At 34.7% G+C, this 17,911-nt stretch overlaps 4 protein-coding genes across 10 annotated transcripts; 3 read left to right on the forward strand and 1 right to left on the reverse strand.

The window, feature by feature from the left end:
- The first annotated feature begins 3,231 nt into the window (after positions 1-3,231).
- On the forward strand, positions 3,232-5,540 carry LOC104742111 (uncharacterized). 4 transcript variants are annotated; one of them, XM_087485593.1, is made up of 9 exons: positions 3,232-3,404; positions 3,568-3,654; positions 3,758-3,837; positions 4,273-4,345; positions 4,455-4,509; positions 4,803-4,854; positions 4,969-4,993; positions 5,074-5,165; positions 5,259-5,540. In XM_087485593.1, exons 2-9 carry the CDS (start codon positions 3,607-3,609, stop codon positions 5,305-5,307), a joined length of 474 nt encoding a protein of 157 aa, XP_087341719.1. In that variant the 5' UTR covers positions 3,232-3,404; positions 3,568-3,606; the 3' UTR covers positions 5,308-5,540. The 4 variants fall into 4 exon arrangements, with proteins under 4 accessions (XP_087341719.1, XP_010461386.1, XP_019091277.1 ...); XM_010463084.3 differs by having other exon boundaries at positions 3,238-3,404; positions 3,628-3,654; XM_019235732.2 differs by having other exon boundaries at positions 3,241-3,404; positions 3,628-3,654; positions 5,256-5,540.
- Positions 5,541-6,645: 1,105 nt separating this feature from the next.
- On the forward strand, positions 6,646-10,499 carry LOC147928561 (glutamate receptor 3.3-like). Of its 3 annotated transcripts, none has more exons than XM_087485572.1 (7): positions 6,646-6,951; positions 7,126-7,387; positions 7,471-8,828; positions 8,922-9,199; positions 9,313-9,344; positions 9,435-9,841; positions 9,920-10,499. In XM_087485572.1, exons 2-7 carry the CDS (start codon positions 7,135-7,137, stop codon positions 10,400-10,402), a joined length of 2,811 nt encoding a protein of 936 aa, XP_087341698.1. In that variant the 5' UTR covers positions 6,646-6,951; positions 7,126-7,134; the 3' UTR covers positions 10,403-10,499. The 3 variants fall into 3 exon arrangements, with proteins under 3 accessions (XP_087341698.1, XP_087341700.1, XP_087341699.1); XM_087485574.1 differs by having other exon boundaries at positions 6,655-6,951; positions 7,085-7,387; XM_087485573.1 differs by having other exon boundaries at positions 6,655-6,951; positions 7,129-7,387.
- Positions 10,500-10,710: 211 nt separating this feature from the next.
- Positions 10,711-13,611, forward strand: LOC104742112 (protein PLASTID MOVEMENT IMPAIRED 1-like). Of its 2 annotated transcripts, none has more exons than XM_087485575.1 (2): positions 10,711-12,581; positions 12,649-13,611. In XM_087485575.1, the coding sequence occupies exons 1-2, from the start codon at positions 10,908-10,910 to the stop codon at positions 13,492-13,494; spliced, it is 2,520 nt and encodes an 839-aa protein (XP_087341701.1). In that variant the 5' UTR covers positions 10,711-10,907; the 3' UTR covers positions 13,495-13,611. The 2 variants fall into 2 exon arrangements, with proteins under 2 accessions (XP_087341701.1, XP_087341702.1); XM_087485576.1 differs by having other exon boundaries at positions 10,729-12,581; positions 12,659-13,611.
- A 32-nt stretch (positions 13,612-13,643) lies between these two features.
- On the reverse strand, positions 13,644-15,195 carry LOC104743837 (MLO-like protein 9). The gene is made up of 6 exons (XM_087485577.1): positions 14,917-15,195; positions 14,773-14,830; positions 14,446-14,678; positions 14,191-14,258; positions 14,049-14,109; positions 13,644-13,963 (listed from the first exon to the last, which is right to left on the reverse strand). Exons 1-6 carry the CDS (start codon positions 15,055-15,057, stop codon positions 13,868-13,870), a joined length of 657 nt encoding a protein of 218 aa, XP_087341703.1. The 5' UTR covers positions 15,058-15,195; the 3' UTR covers positions 13,644-13,867.
- Between the last annotated feature and the right edge of the window lie 2,716 nt (positions 15,196-17,911).

The following is a 17,911-nucleotide window of genomic DNA, read 5'->3' on the forward strand; positions in this document are numbered from 1 at the left end:
CTATTCTTAACTGTTAAAAATTGTTTTTTTTTCACTTATGAACCAAAATCCACAAAATTTCAACATAGTATATATTTTGAATTAATATTTTGGAAATCGATAATATTTGAATTTTTGAGATACTGATGAATCTAAAATCCAAAATTTATATAAAGAATATACTACTTTTTGAAATAGTAAATCGTGGTTAGATTATATATTACAAATATAATAAATGTATTCATAATTGAAAAAAAAATATTCAATTTTTTGGTTTTCATCTATTTATTTATAATCAGAATTGATTAGTATTTTTGTTAAACTTTTTTTTGAATAAAAATAATGATTTTTTATTGGACATATTCATTTAGATGATCGTTTTTGGAAATAACAAATAATGTACCATCAAATTAAATAATTTTACATATATAGAATATCGACTTTAATAATCTGATCTGTTACGGAAATTTTTAAAAATGATTTTCAAAAGTATTGGGTATAAAACTATTGATATTCCATGAGTCAATGTTTTTTTCCTTCATTCAATAATATTATTAGACACTTGGTAAAATAGAAAAAGAAATGTGAATTTACAATTTTTTGTAAAATATATGAATAAACACTTTATATTTTATACCACACATATATATATATCTTAAACTAAATGTTGCCTATTTAAAAGTCTAAACACAATAAAATCAATCACAAGTGAAGTAATTTCTTCACGTCATAATTACAGTCTCTTGATTTTACTACTCCATTTTTCAACCTACATACTTTCTTCTTCAGACTACTAATCTCACAAATATATAGATATCCTTATGTGCGTTTAATAACTACAGCCAAGCTATTTTAAAATGGTTTTCATACTTTTTTCTTGTGTGATAATTGTCTTAGAATGAGTTGGAATTGTACATAATTTTCAGGTTTATTAGTCATTTATTCTCTCTATGAACTTAAAGATTTATTAACACATATTAAAAACAATTTCGTTTTCAACGTAAAAGAAGACAGTTTCATAGGCTTCTCGACTATGTTGACCTTTAATCATGTACAAACACACCCAAATTATTAGTTAATTACAACAATGAGAATCTTAATGTTTATGTGTATTACATACCTATGAGTTTGATTCCCAAGTCCAAATTATTGAACCAAAGTTTGCCATCTACAAAAACAAAGCACACAAATTATTAATACACAAATATCTCCTTAAACCTCAATACTAACCACAAAATTACATCATTATGTAACAAAAATAATTACAGCTCGATGAGTTGCTTCGAGGATCCATGTTCTATGAACAGCTCTTCCTGCTGATAATTATTTTTTGATGATTTAATAAATCAATTTATAAACTCTTTCAATCACAGAGTGTGTCATGCAAAATAAAGATCAAACTTAACATAATATAAAATCCACCAAGTCAACATACTAAGTAAAATTCAAAAATAAATAGATCAAAGTACCATATTTTTGAAGAGATACTGACACACAAGGTGGGAAACAACTGTCTCCATGGTCCATTCGAACGCTGAAATCAAGAATTAAAAAAAAAACTCAAAATTAGATTCTACTTCAATTAGCAAATAGAACAAAAAAAATATATGTGCTATCAAAATTGAGAAACAAAAAAGGATATTCTAGGCTTTAAACACAAATATTTCGTTATATATATAGGAAAATGGTATGATATAAGTTAAATATCTGTTTGTGATTTGTCATTTATTGTTAAGATATTTTTTGCCCAAAACATTGCATAAATTTCCTAATTGTTCGTCCACAATTTTCGCCACTATAAATTTTACCATATTTTGTTTTAATACTTGTTTCATGACTAAAACAAAAGAATCTAAACAAATCTTATTATAATTTTCACAATATCAAAAAAGTAATATCAGTTACTAATTACTTAAATTATCTTCAATTAATTTCAATCCATAATCGATGTAGATTATTATAGATTTCAATTTATACTATTCATCATTTATTTTAATTAAACATAATATTTTATTGTAAAATTAGAATTTTCATGAAATTAGGATTTAGTAGATCTCCTATTTAACTAAACATTAAATATTTCATAAATTTAAAATAATAATTTATTTTTATCTATAATTTGAATAGATTTTTGAAATACTTTCTTATAAATCATTTTGAAATCAATAGAAAAGAACACATTCCTTTTATAGATATTTTTCATTGGTTATTGTCGTCTTGTTTGTAACTATTGTTTCATTTCACAAAAGTATTTTAGTTTTCTTGAACAAATTTTAAGAAACTAACGTTATCTATTTCCATTTTGGATAATCCAATATTTGTTTCCTTTAATTATCCACGTTATTTATGGTAACAAATTAATTTGGACTACTTCTTACCGAAATAAATAATTATCATTATATTAAAATTAAATAGCTGTTTCCAGAAATATGTCAAAATATATTAGAAACTTAAATATATATACATATATTTTGAATTTAAGAGTCTGATTTTTATGGCAACAAACTTAAATAATTTCCATAAATATTAGATTATTATTATTATTTTTAATTCAATTTCCATACACATTAAGTAATTATTATCTTGTTGATTACGCTGTTATAGTATAATAATTTCAATTTCCATAAACATTAGAAAATTATCTTGTTATTTAGTTTTATTGGCATTTATGATAATTACGTGGAAAGATTTATTTAGCTTTTAGGAAAATAGACACTTTAATATGGGGTAACCATCTTGTTTGGCTACGATTTTTTATTTGTATAGCTTAAATGACATATACACTTAAATACCAAATAATATCTGTTTGGCTCCGATTTTTTTGCTAATCCTAACTCATTTAGTATCTGTTTGGCTCGATGATTAAGTCTAATTTGAGTGGCATTTTATGTAATAATCTCTTAATATATGTCTACTTATCAAAAATGTTTTCTTTTTAATAGTATAGATACAGTGAGCCTCTCTATATGAATGAAAACTTGACTTGTTAAAAACAGTGCGTTGCAAGCTAAACTGTATTATCAAATAAACATTTTGTAAGATGATGGTTTAGAGATGCGTACATACCGAATAGTTTGGACCTGGGACAGTTTGAAGTCCCAAGACTCCACGAAAACTTGATCTGATTCATTTTAGTAAGGCAACACAAACAACTCTAGAGTGGTGTCCGACGTGGCTACAATTTTTTTTCTAGATAGTATCTGACGTGGCTAAAACATTCGATTTCATTGGTTCACAGCAACGTATCAAAGTGATGACATGTTTTTTACATATTCAAAATCTCCTTTGCCGAGAAAAAGAGAGAGAGAGATACAGATCGGAAAGTAAGAATGTCGAAGCTGATGCTCTTCACCGCCGTAGTTATCTCGATTTTCTCACACGGAGCCTCCGTCGATGACAAATGCGCCGCTTGTAACGCCGTCGCGGTACGTCGGAACCCCCTAGCTTTCCTCTCTTCGATTTCGTGTTATACGGCGAACGCCGATTTAATGATAATGGTAGAGAGATCTTCGATGGACATGTTGTATATTCCCTAGTAACCAAATGAGTCATTAGAATTTTCAAGATCACAAGTCTTTTTGATTCTAGGGAATGAGTTAGGGGGGGGTATCTTCCTTAATACTAAAAATGGTGATTGGTGTTGTGCAGGAGGAATTAGAGTTACAGCTTTTAAAGGTAAGAAGAACGTCTTTAGTATCTATCTCTCATGTTGTACTTTATAGCATTACCAAAGCTTGCCTGCTCCTGTTTCAATGCTTTTAACCTTTCTCTGAAACAGGAAAAACCACGAAACCATCTTGATATGAGAAACCGACTCAATTCTAAAGGTCAGCGTGAAGGAAAGGTTATTGACTACAGGTACAAACATTGTAGCCTCATTGTGTATTCTTTGTTTTTATGTGCACATCCTGAAATATCAGTATGGAAATTGGACACATGGGACAGGGAGAACATATTTGGCTCATTTTATGTGCATTTGCATGATTACGTGATTTGTAACTGTGATCTTTTATTACAAGTAGAAGTGCGGATTGAAATCTCTATTGGAGTTTCAAAATGTGATAACTAGGGTAACGTGTATCTGCTGTTAGGAGCAGTGACGAATGGCAAACTATCCTAACAGTTGGACACTTTTAAGAGCGGGTGTCTGTAAATTGATGTAAAACAACAATTGATACACTATGATTTCTTCAAAAATTGATAAATTGTTCCCGTAATATCTTGTTATTTTTAGTCATGTTTGTCATGGTGAATGATCCTGTACTTTTCTTTCTTTCTTTTTAATCCAAATAGAATAAGCGACCTGAGGGTGGTTGATTTGTTGGACGGGCTTTGTGATAGAATGCAGGACTATACTTTACAAAAGGTAAGCTAAGATCAAGTAGAATTCTTATCACACCCCTGTTCCGGTAGCAACATCTTTGTAATTTTTCAGCTATTATATCTCAGAGATTCTTATTGCCACACTTCTGCAGGTGGAATCAAAGAACAGTCAATGGGTGAAAGTGGGAAATTTTGACAATCTAACAAGTAATTTGTACTTTCCTTTTAAAACTTGCGCTCTGTGACAGAGTTGATTAAGTAAGCTTAGATGTCTCTCTTTAATAAGTTAAAGGGAAAAAATGCTGTTCTGTAGTGTATCCAGTTGTCTACTAGAACATACTGTCATTTAGATCTGCTTTCCGCTTTATCTGTTCAAAATTTCTCATGAGCAACTGTGAGAGAGCTTTCATGATGATGGAAAATTTGGAGTAGTATCATAGCTGTGAAATCCTCATCTCTAGACTCTAGTTAAATGTCTATATTTGTCTGTTTTCATATAGATAAACAGGAAGCTAAAGCGCATGCAAATGACATATCAACTTATTGTGGAAGGTAAGACAACTAAGAACCTCTTCAGATCCGATATATGGGTCGTCTCAGTATCTTGTTCCAGTTTAAAATTCATCAAGCTCCTCTAAAATCTATATATGTGATTTCTTATCACAGATTGCTGGAAGAAACTGAAGACGAGGTAAACTTGCGGGTAGCCTTTCTCTTTATTGATGATTAGAGTTTGATCAAATATAGTTGATGTTGGTGAGCGGATTGCAGCTCGGTGAGGTAATAAAGAATGGCTCCCTAAAAGCAGGAGAAGTTAGCAAGGTTCTGTGTCAAACTTTAAGTAACCACTGCAACCAATCAAGGTTAGCACAAATGCTTTTTCTTCCTATATTGTTCTGCCTCGAAACCATGATAAGAAATCTGATATGGTTCTGCGTTTTCGTTTCCCAAAGTAGTGAAACAGACTCAGAGGATGAGGACGACGACGATGCAGATGAATTATAGCTGATTCCAGCTAGTGAAAAGCTCACCATTTATTTCCCATCAAGTGAAGGTCTCATTTTGGTAGCATGTTATTGAGATAACTATGTACAACTCATATGTACCTCAAACACTTCATATCTTATGTTCTGTTGATAACCGGGTCTCCATGTCTTTTGTCGTCCCCATGTTTTCTGACCATTGTGGTGTTGCGATCTCATTCGATTTCCTCTAGTCGAACTCAGCTTAACTTAAAACGGAGAGTTTACAATGGTTTATTTAGAGCTTAGATTTAGCAACCCATCTAACAGAACTATACAACGAGCTGTCTGTTCGTAAACTAAAGTGACAGAATTATTTATGTTGTTGACTTGGCTCATCAGATAAACAGAAATTTCTACAAAAGCCATAAGTTTTCAAATTCGGACCAATTAAACAAGTGTAAAATACTAGGGTCCGAATGGTAACCGTGGATTTAGTAGTGCGGGACAAAAAATTTGTTAGTGCGGTACGGTTCAATTGTGGTACGTGCGAGATAAGTGCGGTTATTCAAAAATAAACGATACAAAATAATGTTTGATTGGTGAAAAATAATTGGCAGTGCAGATTTCATTTTATTTTATTAATAACTAGTATAAGTATATATTTTCATTTGTTCTGTGTTAATAAATTTATATGTACAGTCTTGGGTATGATTGGTTAAACTTTTTATGCAATTTTTAGATTAATTTTATATTATGCAGTCTTGGGTATGATTGGTTAAACTTTTTTAAAATAATTATTTCTAACATGCGTGTTTTAACTAAAACAATCTTATATTTTGAAACGGAAGGAGTATATATTATAATAGAATAATTTAAAAACTTATAATTATAAATTAGAATCAAATAATTTTAATATAGTTGATTTTATTGAACTTGTATTAATTGATTTTAATATGTTTTTAATTGTGTTATAATTGATTGTAATCCATTTCTGATTAAAAACATTATAAACATTCAATACATACATAATTACATATGCATACAAAACCGCAATTTTTTTCCAAAACACATAGAAATAAGAGCGTAATTACTGTTAGATGCGTTTTACAATCTCTCTTGGTAAAATTGGACTGCACTTTGAATAATTACTATTTTATTAATAAAAGTAAATACATACCGCATGTTATAAAATTATGTTGATTGGTGAAGTAAAGTGAAATTTATAAAAAACCGTCCCGTGTTTGTAATAAACACAGTTCCCATTCACTACCATAGTCAGAGTGGACCACCTCTAGCTATCAACTCTTTGTCATTGTCAACAAGGAGAAAAAACAAAACACATTTAACATATGAGTATAAATGTTTTTACTAAATTTTTATATTTTCTGACCGAGAAAAAAGAATTAAAAGAAACAAGTTGAAAGGTTTCTTTCTTCTTTAATCAAAAAAAAAAAAAAAAAAAAAAACACAGAAGCAAAGAGACACGTGAACGTGAATGTGTCCCTTCCTCACTTCTTTGAAGAATATGAGGTTGGGATTAATCTCAATTCATCAGCGAATCTGATTCCGTCACTTTGTTCTTTCCCCTTTCTTCTCCTTCTTCAATCCTCTTCTTTCTCTCTCCCCCTCAATATCCATATTTGGTTCATTATTTTCTCATTACTAGTTGCAGAAGCTTCACAAGGTACAGCTCACTAATTTTAATCATTTGATCCAGACATGTAAATTTTTGCTGCTTTAATTCTTACCATTTCTGGGTTTTTTTTTTTTTTGTTTGGTCCTACTGAATCACGCCAATCAAATTTTGCTGCTTTTAGAAAATTTCCAACATATTTTTTACTTGACATGTCTTTGTCAGTAGAGAGAGATGAAGCAACAACAACAACTCTGGGCTTTGTTCTTCTTGTCTTTAGTTTTCGGAAAAGGGTATTCTGGGAAACCAAAAGTTGTGAAAATCGGTTCTATATTCAGTTTCAATTCAGTGATTGGCAAAGTTGCTCAGATTGCGATAGATGAAGCAGTCAAAGATGTGAACTCAAACCCAAACATTCTCACCGGTACAAAGTTTTCAGTTTCGATGCAAAACTCTAATTGCAGCGGTTTTATGGGCATGGTTGAAGGTAAGTAGTTACTTGAGACCTATTTTTGTTTGGTAATGTTTTGGATGTTAATCAATTTTTGAGTTTATTTGTTATTGTTGTAGCATTGAGGTTTATGGAGAAGGATATAGTTGGGATAATAGGACCACAATGTTCTGTTGTTGCTCATATGATATCTCACATGGCTAATGAACTGCGTGTGCCTCTTCTCTCGTTTGCTGTAACGGATCCCGTAATGTCGCCGCTACAGTTTCCGTATTTCATCAGGACGACTCAGAGCGATCTATACCAGATGGACGCTATTGCTTCCATCGTTGATTACTACGGTTGGAAAGAAGTGATTGCTGTCTTTGTTGATGATGATTTCGGTAGGAACGGTGTGGCTGCGCTTAACGATAAGCTTGCGAGTAGGAGACTTCGAATCACTTACAAGGCTGGTTTGCATCCGGATACGGCTGTGAACAAGAACGAGATCATGAACATGCTTATCAAGATCATGTTGCTTCAGCCGAGGATCATTGTGATTCATGTTTACTCCGAGTTGGGTTTCGCGGTTTTTAAGGAGGCCAAGTATCTTGGAATGATGGGAAATGGGTACGTTTGGATTGCTACCGATTGGCTCTCTACTAATCTTGATTCTTCCTTACCGCTTCCCTCTGAACGACTGGAAACTATTCAAGGTGTTCTTGTTATGCGTCCGCACACGCCTGATTCTAGTTTAAAACGTGATTTTTTCAAGAGGTGGCGTAAGATTTCTGATCATGCTCCTTTGGCTCTTAACACGTATGCTCTCTATGCTTATGATTCGGTAATGATTTTAGCGAGTGCTTTAGATAAGTTCTTCAAAGACGGTGGGAATATATCGTTTTCTAATCACTCAATGCTTAATACCTTGGGAAAAAGTGGAAACCTCAACCTCGAGGCGATGACTGTCTTTGATAGTGGAGAAACACTGCTTAAGGATATCCTCGGAACTCATATTGTTGGTTTAACAGGACAGCTTCAGTTCGCTCCAGACAGGTCCCGGACACGCCCAGCTTACGATATTATCAATGTGGCGGGAACCGGTGTTCGTCAGATAGGCTACTGGTCGAATCATTCTGGTTTATCAACCGTATCACCAGAGTCACTCTACACAAAGGGTCGACCAAATATGTCTTTTGGTACAAGTCCGAAACTAAGGAACGTGATATGGCCAGGAGAAACATTTACAAAACCTCGCGGATGGGTTTTCTCTAACAACGGGAAAGAGCTAAAGATCGGAGTGCCTCGTCGCGTCAGTTACAAGGAGTTTGTGTCACAGATTCGTGGAACGGAGAATATGTTCAAAGGGTTCTGCATTGATGTCTTTACAGCTGCTGTGAACCTCTTACCGTATGCAGTCCCTGTCAAGTTTATTCCTTATGGGAACGGGAAGGAGAACCCGAGCTACACGCATATGGTTGAGATGATTACATCTGGTGTGAGTGCCTATTCTATACATTCTTTCTAATGAAAGTTGTTTTTTTTTTTTCTTCTCATTTCTCCTTATTTTTAAAATGGAAATTACTTACAGAATTTTGATGGGGTAGTGGGTGATGTTGCCATTGTAACAAACCGGACAAAGATTGTGGATTTTACACAACCGTATGCAGCATCTGGACTAGTTGTTGTTGCTCCCTTTAAGAAACTGAATTCAGGAGCTTGGGCTTTTCTTAGACCTTTCAATCGACTTATGTGGGCAGTTACGGGTTGCTGCTTTCTCTTTGTTGGCATTGTTGTTTGGATCCTGGAGCATAGGACTAACGATGAATTCAGAGGTCCGCCGAAGAGACAATGCGTCACAATTCTGTGGTCAGTTTACTATATATATATATTAGAAGTAGCATAGATAGAACAAAGTCCCACTTTTCTTAACTTCATGTTTTCTTCTGCTGATCCATTTATCGTTTCTTTGATATCTGCAGGTTTAGCTTCTCGACCATGTTTTTCGCGCATAGTACGTGAGAAAAATGAAAAGAAAACTTACTGGTCACTAGAGTGATTGCTGGATTTTGACTGACACAAGTCTTTGCCTTGGTTTTGGCAGGAGAGAACACAATTAGTACACTTGGGCGGTTGGTTCTGATCATATGGCTATTTGTTGTACTAATAATAAACTCGAGCTACACGGCTAGTCTCACATCGATTCTGACAGTTCAGCAGCTCTCCTCACCCATCAAGGGAATTGAAAGCCTTAGAGAAAGGAATGATCGGATCGGGTATCAGGTGGGTTCATTTGCAGAGTATTATTTGCGGAATGAACTCAACATATCAGAGTCACGGCTTCTCGCACTTGGAACACCTGAAGCCTATGCCAAGGCTTTAAAAGATGGACCAAGCAAAGGAGGCGTTGCCGCTATTGTTGATGAGCGTCCCTATGTCGAACTCTTCCTCTCCAGCAACTGCGCCTACAGGATCGTCGGTCAGGAGTTCACCAAAAGCGGCTGGGGATTTGTAAGTATAAAATATTCTTACTACTGTATTTGGTTTCTTATATATGCTCATTTCGTAAGGATGAATGGTTTTGCGTAGGCATTTCCTAGAGACTCTCCTCTCGCAATAGATCTATCAACAGCGATCTTGGAGTTGGCAGAGAACGGAGATTTGCAGAGGATACACGACAAATGGCTAATGAAGAACGCATGCACTCTAGAGAACGCGGAGCTCGAATCAGACAGGCTTCATCTGAAAAGCTTCTGGGGACTGTTTCTCATATGTGGAGTTGCGTGTCTCCTCGCTCTCCTCCTCTACTTTGTTCAGATCATCCGTCAGCTCTATAAAAAGCCAAGCGATGATGCCATTGCGAGAGATCAGCAGCAAAACCATGACTCTTCCTCCATGCGCTCCACTCGTCTACAGCGATTCTTGTCCCTCATGGATGAGAAAGAAGACGTTTCCAAGTCCGGAAACAAGAAGAGAAAGATTGATGGATCAGTGAACGATACTTCGGGATCGACACGATCACGAGGCTTCGACAGAGAAAGAAGCTTCAATTCGGTAAACCCTTTAGATTGAAAATGTAGTTACAGAGACGTATACAATATTTTTTTTACTGATTATAATTTCAAACTGTATGTAATCTTAATCTTAGGCAAGAAGTGTTTACATAAAACACAGTCAACATAGAAACATTGCAACTACATGAAAAAAAAAAAAAAAAAAAAAATCGTGTCATTTATTAGAGTGTATAGTATTTTTACACCTCACAAACTCTTAACAACCGCACAGTAGCTTCAGCCTTTAGGACTAACGATTCTGAAACGTTGAACGAAACCATACGGGTGACATTAAATTATCTGGGACCATAAGGTTGGTGTCTCTTTCAGAGTTGAGAGAAGGCCACGACATTCTAAATCCTCATCCAATCCCTTCACCAAATAATAATTTTTTTTTCCATTTTGGACAGACCAAAACAATGAAACCTATCAATAACTATAACCACACAAATCCCAATTAAACCCTCATCTTTCTTATCCTTCTTCTGGGGAACAAAAAGAAAAATAGCATCTTTTTCTTCTTCATGGCAGGGGAATATTCCGGTAGCAGGAGTTCCAACACGCAGCTTCTCGCTGAACTCGAAGCCTTAAGTGAAAACCTCTACCAGAAACCTCAGGTTTCAATCGGTAACCGGAGAACCAACTCTCTCGCTCTCCCGCGCAGTTCTGTTCCATCGCTTGTTACCTCTGCCGATGAAGTGACTACAGCACGAATTGAGGATCTGACAGTATCGAAGCCCCGGGCTCGGCGTTTGTCGTTGTCTCCATGGCGGTCGAGACCAAAGCTTGAGGTAGAAGAGGAAGAGAATGTTACTCACAACAACAGAAGTGTCAAGAAACCAGAGGAGTCGTCATCTGGATTTAGTGCCAAGGAAGAGAAAAAAGGGATATGGAATTGGAAACCGATTCGAGGGCTGGTTCGGATCGGAATGCAAAAACTGAGCTGTTTGTTGTCAGTGGAGGTTGTGGCGGCGCAGAATCTTCCAGCGTCGATGAACGGTCTACGCCTCGGGGTTTGCGTGAGGAAAAAGGAAACGAAAGACAGTGCCGTTCAGACGATGCCGTGTAGGGTTTCTCAGGGTTCTGCGGATTTTGAGGAGACGTTGTTCATCAAGTGCCATGTGTACTACTCGCCAGCGAACGGGAAAGGTGCTCCGGCCAAGTTCGAGGCTCGTCCGTTTTTGATTTATCTCTTCGCCGTGGACGCCAAGGAACTTGAGTTAGGAAGGCACATTGTGGATTTGAGCGAGTTGATTCAGGAGTCGGTGGAGAAGATGAGTTACAAAGGAGCTAGGGTTAGGCAATGGGATATGAGTTGGGGGCTTTCAGGGAAGGCTAAAGGGGGTGAATTGGTTCTTAAATTAGGGTTTCAGATCATGGAGAAAGATGGTGGAGCTGGGATTTACGGTAAACAAGGTGAATTTGGGATAAAACCGAGTAGTAAAGCTAAGAATTTCTCTGGTTCCTTCGCGCGAAAGCAATCGAAGACATCGTTTAGTGTTCCCAGCCCGAAGATGACAAGCCGGAGCCAAGCCTGGACACCAGCGAGTGGCGTGGAGCCAGGATCGGATTTTCAAGGAATGGAACATTTGAATCTGGATGAGCCCGAGGAGAAACCGGTTCAGAAAACAGAGGAGTTAGAACAGAGAGCTGAAGATGAGCAGGAGGAACCTGATTTTGAAGTTGTGGACAAAGGAGTCGAGTTTGATGACGACATAGAAACTGAGAAATCTTATGGAACCATTGGTGAAAGATCCGTCGAGTTGAAGGAACAACATGCTAATGTTGATGATCCTCGGCACATAATGAGACTTACCGAGCTTGATTCGATTGCAAAACAGATCAAAGCGCTCGAATCGATGATGAAAGACGAGAGTGATGGAGGAGACGGTGAAACAGAGTCACAAAGGCTAGATGAAGAGGAACAAACGGTGACAAAGGAGTTTCTTCAGTTGCTTGAAGATAAAGAAACCGAAAAGCTCAAATTTTACCAGCACAAAATGGACATCTCCGAACTGCGGTCTGGCGAATCCGTAGACGATGAATCTGAGAATTACCTCTCAGATCTCGGGAAAGGTATTGGTTGTGTTGTTCAAACAAGAGACGGTGGTTACTTAGTTTCTATGAACCCATTCGACACGGTCGTCATGAAGAAAGACACGCCTAAGCTCGTTATGCAAATCTCAAAACAGATTGTGGTAAGGCCCTGAATTAATAACATTTCCATAACAAAATATTCCTAGAATCTGAAAATCTCTAATACAGGTACTACCAGAAGCCGGATCAGCGACTGGATTCGAACTATTTCATAGAATGACGGGTTTGGGTGAGGAACTAGAGTCGAAGATATGTTCGCTTATGGCGATAGATGAGCTAATAGGCAAAACAGGGGAGCAAGTTGCTTTCGAAGGAATAGCATCAGCGATTATACAGGGAAGGAACAAAGAGCGAGCGAACACGAGCGCAGCGCGGACTGTTGCAGCTGTTAAAACGATGGCTAATGCGATGAGCAGCGGAAGAAGGGAGAGAATAATGACCGGAATCTGGAACGTGGAGGAGAATCAAATGACGTCGGCAGAGGAGGTTTTAGCCGCCTGTTTACAGAAACTAGAGGAAATGGTGATTGAAGGACTAAAGATTCAAGCTGACATGGTGGAGGATGATGCTCCTTTCGCGGTTTCTGCTGCCAAAGGTCAGAAGAATCCACTCGAATCGACCATTCCGCTTGACGAGTGGCAAAAGGAGAATCGAAAGCAGAAAACGCTAACGGTTTTGGCGACAGTACAGCTCCGGGACCCGACAAGGAGATATGAGGCGGTGGGAGGGACAGTGGTGGTAGCGGTCCAAGCGGAAGAGGAGGAAGAGAAAGGGTTAAAGGTAGGAAGTTTGCACATTGGGGGAGTGAAGACAGATGCAACTGAGAAGCGGAGGCTCACGGCGGCGCAGTGGCTTGTGGAACAGGGAATGGGGAGGAAAGGGAAGAAGAAGAGTAATGTAAAGAAGAAGGAGAAGGAAGCAGAGGAGGCAATATTGTGGAGCTTGTCATCTAGAGTTATGGCAGATATGTGGCTCAAATCTATAAGGAACCCTGATGTGAAATTGCATAGCTGATCTTGGAGATATTCATATTATACAATAAGATGCATTTGTTTATTCTATGTTTTGTATATTATTCAAGAGTTTCAACTTACCTTCCACAAACAATAGTAAAATGTGTTTTACCAAAAATTTTGATTTCAAAAAGCTATAAAGAGTACAAATGCATAATTGTTCTACCTTACTAAAACTATTTGTACAAAACTATCAAAATGGACATTGTAAACATGTAGAACATTAGACCATGTGAGGAATTTATATTATACAAATAATTACATAGCTAAAGCCTATGTTTCCATTAAAAAAATGTGTATAGAAAATTAAGTAACCAAACTATAGACCGTTAAATTTGGTCAAGTAAGACGAGATCCATAGATCCAATTATTTCTCACTTTTCATTCTTTTTCCTCGCCTTCTTATGCCATTGTTCTAATGCTCTTGAAGTTTGTTCATCAAACACTGATCTCTTCATTGTGGATCCCATCTATAAATGAATTATGCATGATAAGACAACTATTCTATGGAAAATATAAAATTTGAAAGAAAACAAAGGTAGAAATGTTGCATACTTGAGTGACAAGAGCATAAAGGGGCAATGTGATATAACTGCATAGGAATTGCACTCCCACCCTAAATCCAATACCATTAGTTCAATTTTCACAAACTCAAACACTTGTAAATCATTGCTGATGAACATATATACGTACTCACCCCAGACACACACGAATGATTATAAGGCCAAAATGGTGATGAAAACATGACCTTAGCCCAAACTCATACTGCAACAAGAATCATTAACTCATCATTAGAAAACTTTATAGAAATAAATAAATAGAAACATAAAGCAAACTAGATGAAGAGACTCTGAAAAGTTTACCCATATCCAAAAAAAGTAAGTAATCTCAAAAGCATTCTGAAAAGTTAAAAAAAAAAATTTTATGCTAAAATAGGAATTATTAATATTACTTTCTTGCAATTCACTGGAGGAGCGTCGGCTAAAGAACGACGCTGAATGGAGAGAATACGCATTGCATGTTCTGTTTTCTTGAGCTTTTTATCATTATCATCATCATCACTAGGTCCATCATACGGACCACAAAACGACATGGCCTGGCCGTATCTTGATGGAACACATATGCTCGCAATGTAGTTTTGGCCAAATGTTAGAAGCAGAGAAATAAATCCCAAAACCATAAGCTCTACAATACGTGACATAATATATATTGAGTTAAATAGGAACCAAATCAAATCAGTTGTCCTTTGATTTTAAAAATTAAATTTCTAGATGATTACCACTTTTTATCTTTTCAAGAGCTTCAAACAAAGCTTTCTTCTTCTTTTTTACGAAAACCTACAAGCATGGAATTAAGTGTAACAAACAAAACGCAATAAAGACAAAAAAAAACTATATATACATAAAGTTGTGTATGAAATGACCTCGCCCACTTTGTGAATTATGATTTCCAAAATAATGGAGATCAAGATGATTACACCACAAACTGTAGAAACGGCCCAAGTCGGGGTCTGATCTAGCTGTCTTGGACCTTCGCCTCCTCCACCGCCACCACCTCCAGCCATTTTTTAAAACCGTGATGATTAATCTTATCTTTCTTGTGTGTTAGTATGATTTTATTATCATAAATTCAATATCAATAGAGAAGAGACGATGGAAACGAAGTCAAAGAGATAGAGAGAATGAAAAGGAAGCTAGGGGATGATGTTGCCATTGACGTGCATGCGAAAATAGTAGAAAAAGTGTAGACAAATCCGGTGAATTATTTTTTTTCTTTAATATATTTTGATTTTTTTTTTTTTTTTTTTTTTTTTTTTTTTTTTTTTTGTAAACGATTATATTTTAAATTTTATGAATTTATTTCGTGCTTTTTGTTTTCTTTCCTATTTTTACAGGTTTCCACATTATTTAAGTGGGAATGTATGTATGGAGAGGAACGAGTGCGGAGGAATCTTTAGTGGACGAAATTTAGAGAGAAAAAACAAGAAATCGACGTTGTTAGCTGTAATAGACATCATTAAACAATTGGACACAAGACTTATAGTATTTGATAGATTATCATTCTGAGAGTTTGATCGTTTATGTTGTAAATCCACAATTTTTTCTTAATTTTAACCATTTCATTAGTATTTTTACTTATTATTATTATTATTATTATTATTAGGATTCACACCTCTGTGCGATATAGCGAGAGAAATATTTCAAAAAAATTCAAAATTCTGTATTATAAATTTATTTGAAAGTAGTAGAAAAATTTAAGAATATATGCTACTAATTAAATAAAAATTATTTTAAAAATAAAAATAATAAGTAGGACTAAAACTACATGAATATTAAACATAAATCAATACTGAATCGAGGCAATCTTGTCAAAAATATTGCTAAATGTATTATAAATATAAGATATTTTATGAAGAATTATGATAAAGAGTTGGAACCATCATAACATTTATTAAATTTTATATTACTAGCAAAAACTATCATGACAAAGTGATCTTAGGTAAGAATTTTGAACGAATAGTCTAATGAGTAAATGCAACTTTCTAATAAAATAATTATAAATATAAAATATATTTAAATTTTTAGTGAAAATGTATCAAAGAAAATTATAGTAAAAATACAACACTCCAAAAATAAAATAAATGTAAAATATTGAAAATACGTAATTTTACAAAAAGTTAAGAAAAATAGATACAACTCTAAATTAAATATTCAAAATTATATTAAATTTCTATATTGCTATAATCATTTCTAAAATTTTTAGTTACATTATAGAAAAACATTAGATATTGGATACTAATATATTAATATTCAAATTATTTTGAGTCAACATAAAACAAAATTTATGTTTCAACAAACAATAATTTTTTACTTATTGAAGAAAAGAAAAAAATATTTATAATTCAAAAAGACATAAATATTGAATAGACACAACTATTAAAACAAAAGTATTGATGAAAAGACACGACTCTACAATAAATATACGCAACCGTATAAATTATTTTTAAAAAGTTACAACATCTTTTTATGAAAAGGTATGAAAAAACATTACAACTGTTTTTGCTTTTTATTCAGATTGCTATTATTATATAGATTATTAGCATCCAAGTTTCATTGAAATGGAAAATACATTTATAAACCTGTAAAAATAAAATTATTATCAAAGTTTAAGATTAAACAACGGAGACATAAATTTGCAGGTTAAAATTTCGTTGTTAAATACGGACAATTATAAACAATTTAAAAAGTTGGCCAAACTAAATAAACAGCAAACTAAAGAATACATTTTGAAAGAAAAAAAATTTCCTTGTCAATTCCTAAAATTTGTTTGGTTCTGCATCTTTGATACACTCGGGTTTTTTTTTTTTTTTAAAAAGATAAAGAAGAATTTTGCTCATTAATCTGCTGGTTTGAGGTTGTTAGATACATGTCCAAGATTAACTTAAGAGCCCTAACTACCTTTACTCTGGTTCTACAGAAAACCATCGTATAGTTAGCAAAATGTAAATCTCGAAGAATGTGTTGTATTTATTATTGATAGGCAAAGAGTATATATAGGTACATTAGACTTTATGCACAAATATAGAATATTTATTTAAGATATACTAACTAAGACATGGAAAATATCTTTTTTTTTCCTAACACTCCTCTTCAAGGTGGACCGTGTAACTTCAGAACGCCCAACTTGGATCGTAAATATCGAAATTGATCACATCCTAGAGCTTTAGTGAAAACGTCACCCGACTGTTCATGAATAGAAATATAAGCAGTGGCAATGTTACCGAAAGTAATCTCATCACGAGTAAAATGACAATAACTCTCAATATGCTTTGTTCGTTCATGAAATAATAAATTTGCAGCGATATGAAGAGCTGCTTGACTATCATTAAATAAATGCATAGGCTGAGTGTGTTCCACACCAAGAAACTGTAAAATTTCCTTGAGCCACAAAAGCTCCGTACAAGTCATAGCCATGACTCAATACTCTGCTTCAACTAAGGTGAAAGACACACGGTTCTGCTTCTTTGTCTTCCAATTAAGCGGTGAATCGCCAAAAGCTTCGTACAAGTCATATTATTTGAAAAACTTGCTTATAAGTAACAAATTTATCGACCATAGTCACGGCTGCAAGAAACTTTTGATGGGCATAACTAAAGTTTTCATATGATACATAATGTGTTATATGATAAAAACAAGTACCTATAATATACTAAGAAGTTTAAGGTTTTGGTTTGATGAGGTTATCAAATCTGAATGTGGAGCAAAACATCTTCAAAAGGCTTGAGACTTCATGGGCTTGGACTTAAATGGAATATATCTCATATGGATTATTCTCAGCCCAAAAATATCAAAGGAAAAGTCATTTTCGTCCAAATTCAAAGCAGCATTTATTTAAGGGTATGAATGATAACAACAGTT

The sequence above is a fragment of the Camelina sativa genome, chromosome 14, assembly GCF_030686135.1.
Source record: "Camelina sativa cultivar CO46 ecotype springtype chromosome 14, ASM3068613v1".
Classification (NCBI taxonomy): Eukaryota; Viridiplantae; Streptophyta; class Magnoliopsida; order Brassicales; family Brassicaceae; genus Camelina; species Camelina sativa.

Bases quoted from the DNA above. Each gene is read 5' to 3' on its own strand.
- LOC104742111 (XM_019235732.2), top strand. From the start codon at position 3,309: ATGTCGAAGCTGATGCTCTTCACCGCCGTAGTTATCTCGATTTTCTCA. The intron at 4,510-4,802 runs GTAATTTGTACT...GTTTTCATATAG, and splicing joins AAATTTTGACAATCTAACAA to ATAAACAGGAAGCTAAAGCG. The intron at 4,855-4,968 runs GTAAGACAACTA...TTCTTATCACAG, and splicing joins ATATCAACTTATTGTGGAAG to ATTGCTGGAAGAAACTGAAG.
- LOC147928561 (XM_087485572.1), top strand. From the start codon at position 7,135: ATGAAGCAACAACAACAACTCTGGGCTTTGTTCTTCTTGTCTTTAGTT. The intron at 7,388-7,470 runs GTAAGTAGTTAC...TTATTGTTGTAG, and splicing joins TTTTATGGGCATGGTTGAAG to CATTGAGGTTTATGGAGAAG. The intron at 9,200-9,312 runs GTCAGTTTACTA...TGATATCTGCAG, and splicing joins CAATGCGTCACAATTCTGTG to GTTTAGCTTCTCGACCATGT.
- LOC104742112 (XM_087485575.1), top strand. From the start codon at position 10,908: ATGGCAGGGGAATATTCCGGTAGCAGGAGTTCCAACACGCAGCTTCTC. The intron at 12,582-12,648 runs GTAAGGCCCTGA...TCTCTAATACAG, and splicing joins AAATCTCAAAACAGATTGTG to GTACTACCAGAAGCCGGATC.
- LOC104743837 (XM_087485577.1), bottom strand. From the start codon at position 15,057: ATGGCTGGAGGTGGTGGCGGTGGAGGAGGCGAAGGTCCAAGACAGCTA. The intron at 14,110-14,190 runs GTGAGTACGTAT...TATTGGATTTAG, and splicing joins ATCATTCGTGTGTGTCTGGG to GGTGGGAGTGCAATTCCTAT. The intron at 13,964-14,048 runs GTATGCAACATT...ATTCATTTATAG, and splicing joins TTTATGCTCTTGTCACTCAA to ATGGGATCCACAATGAAGAG.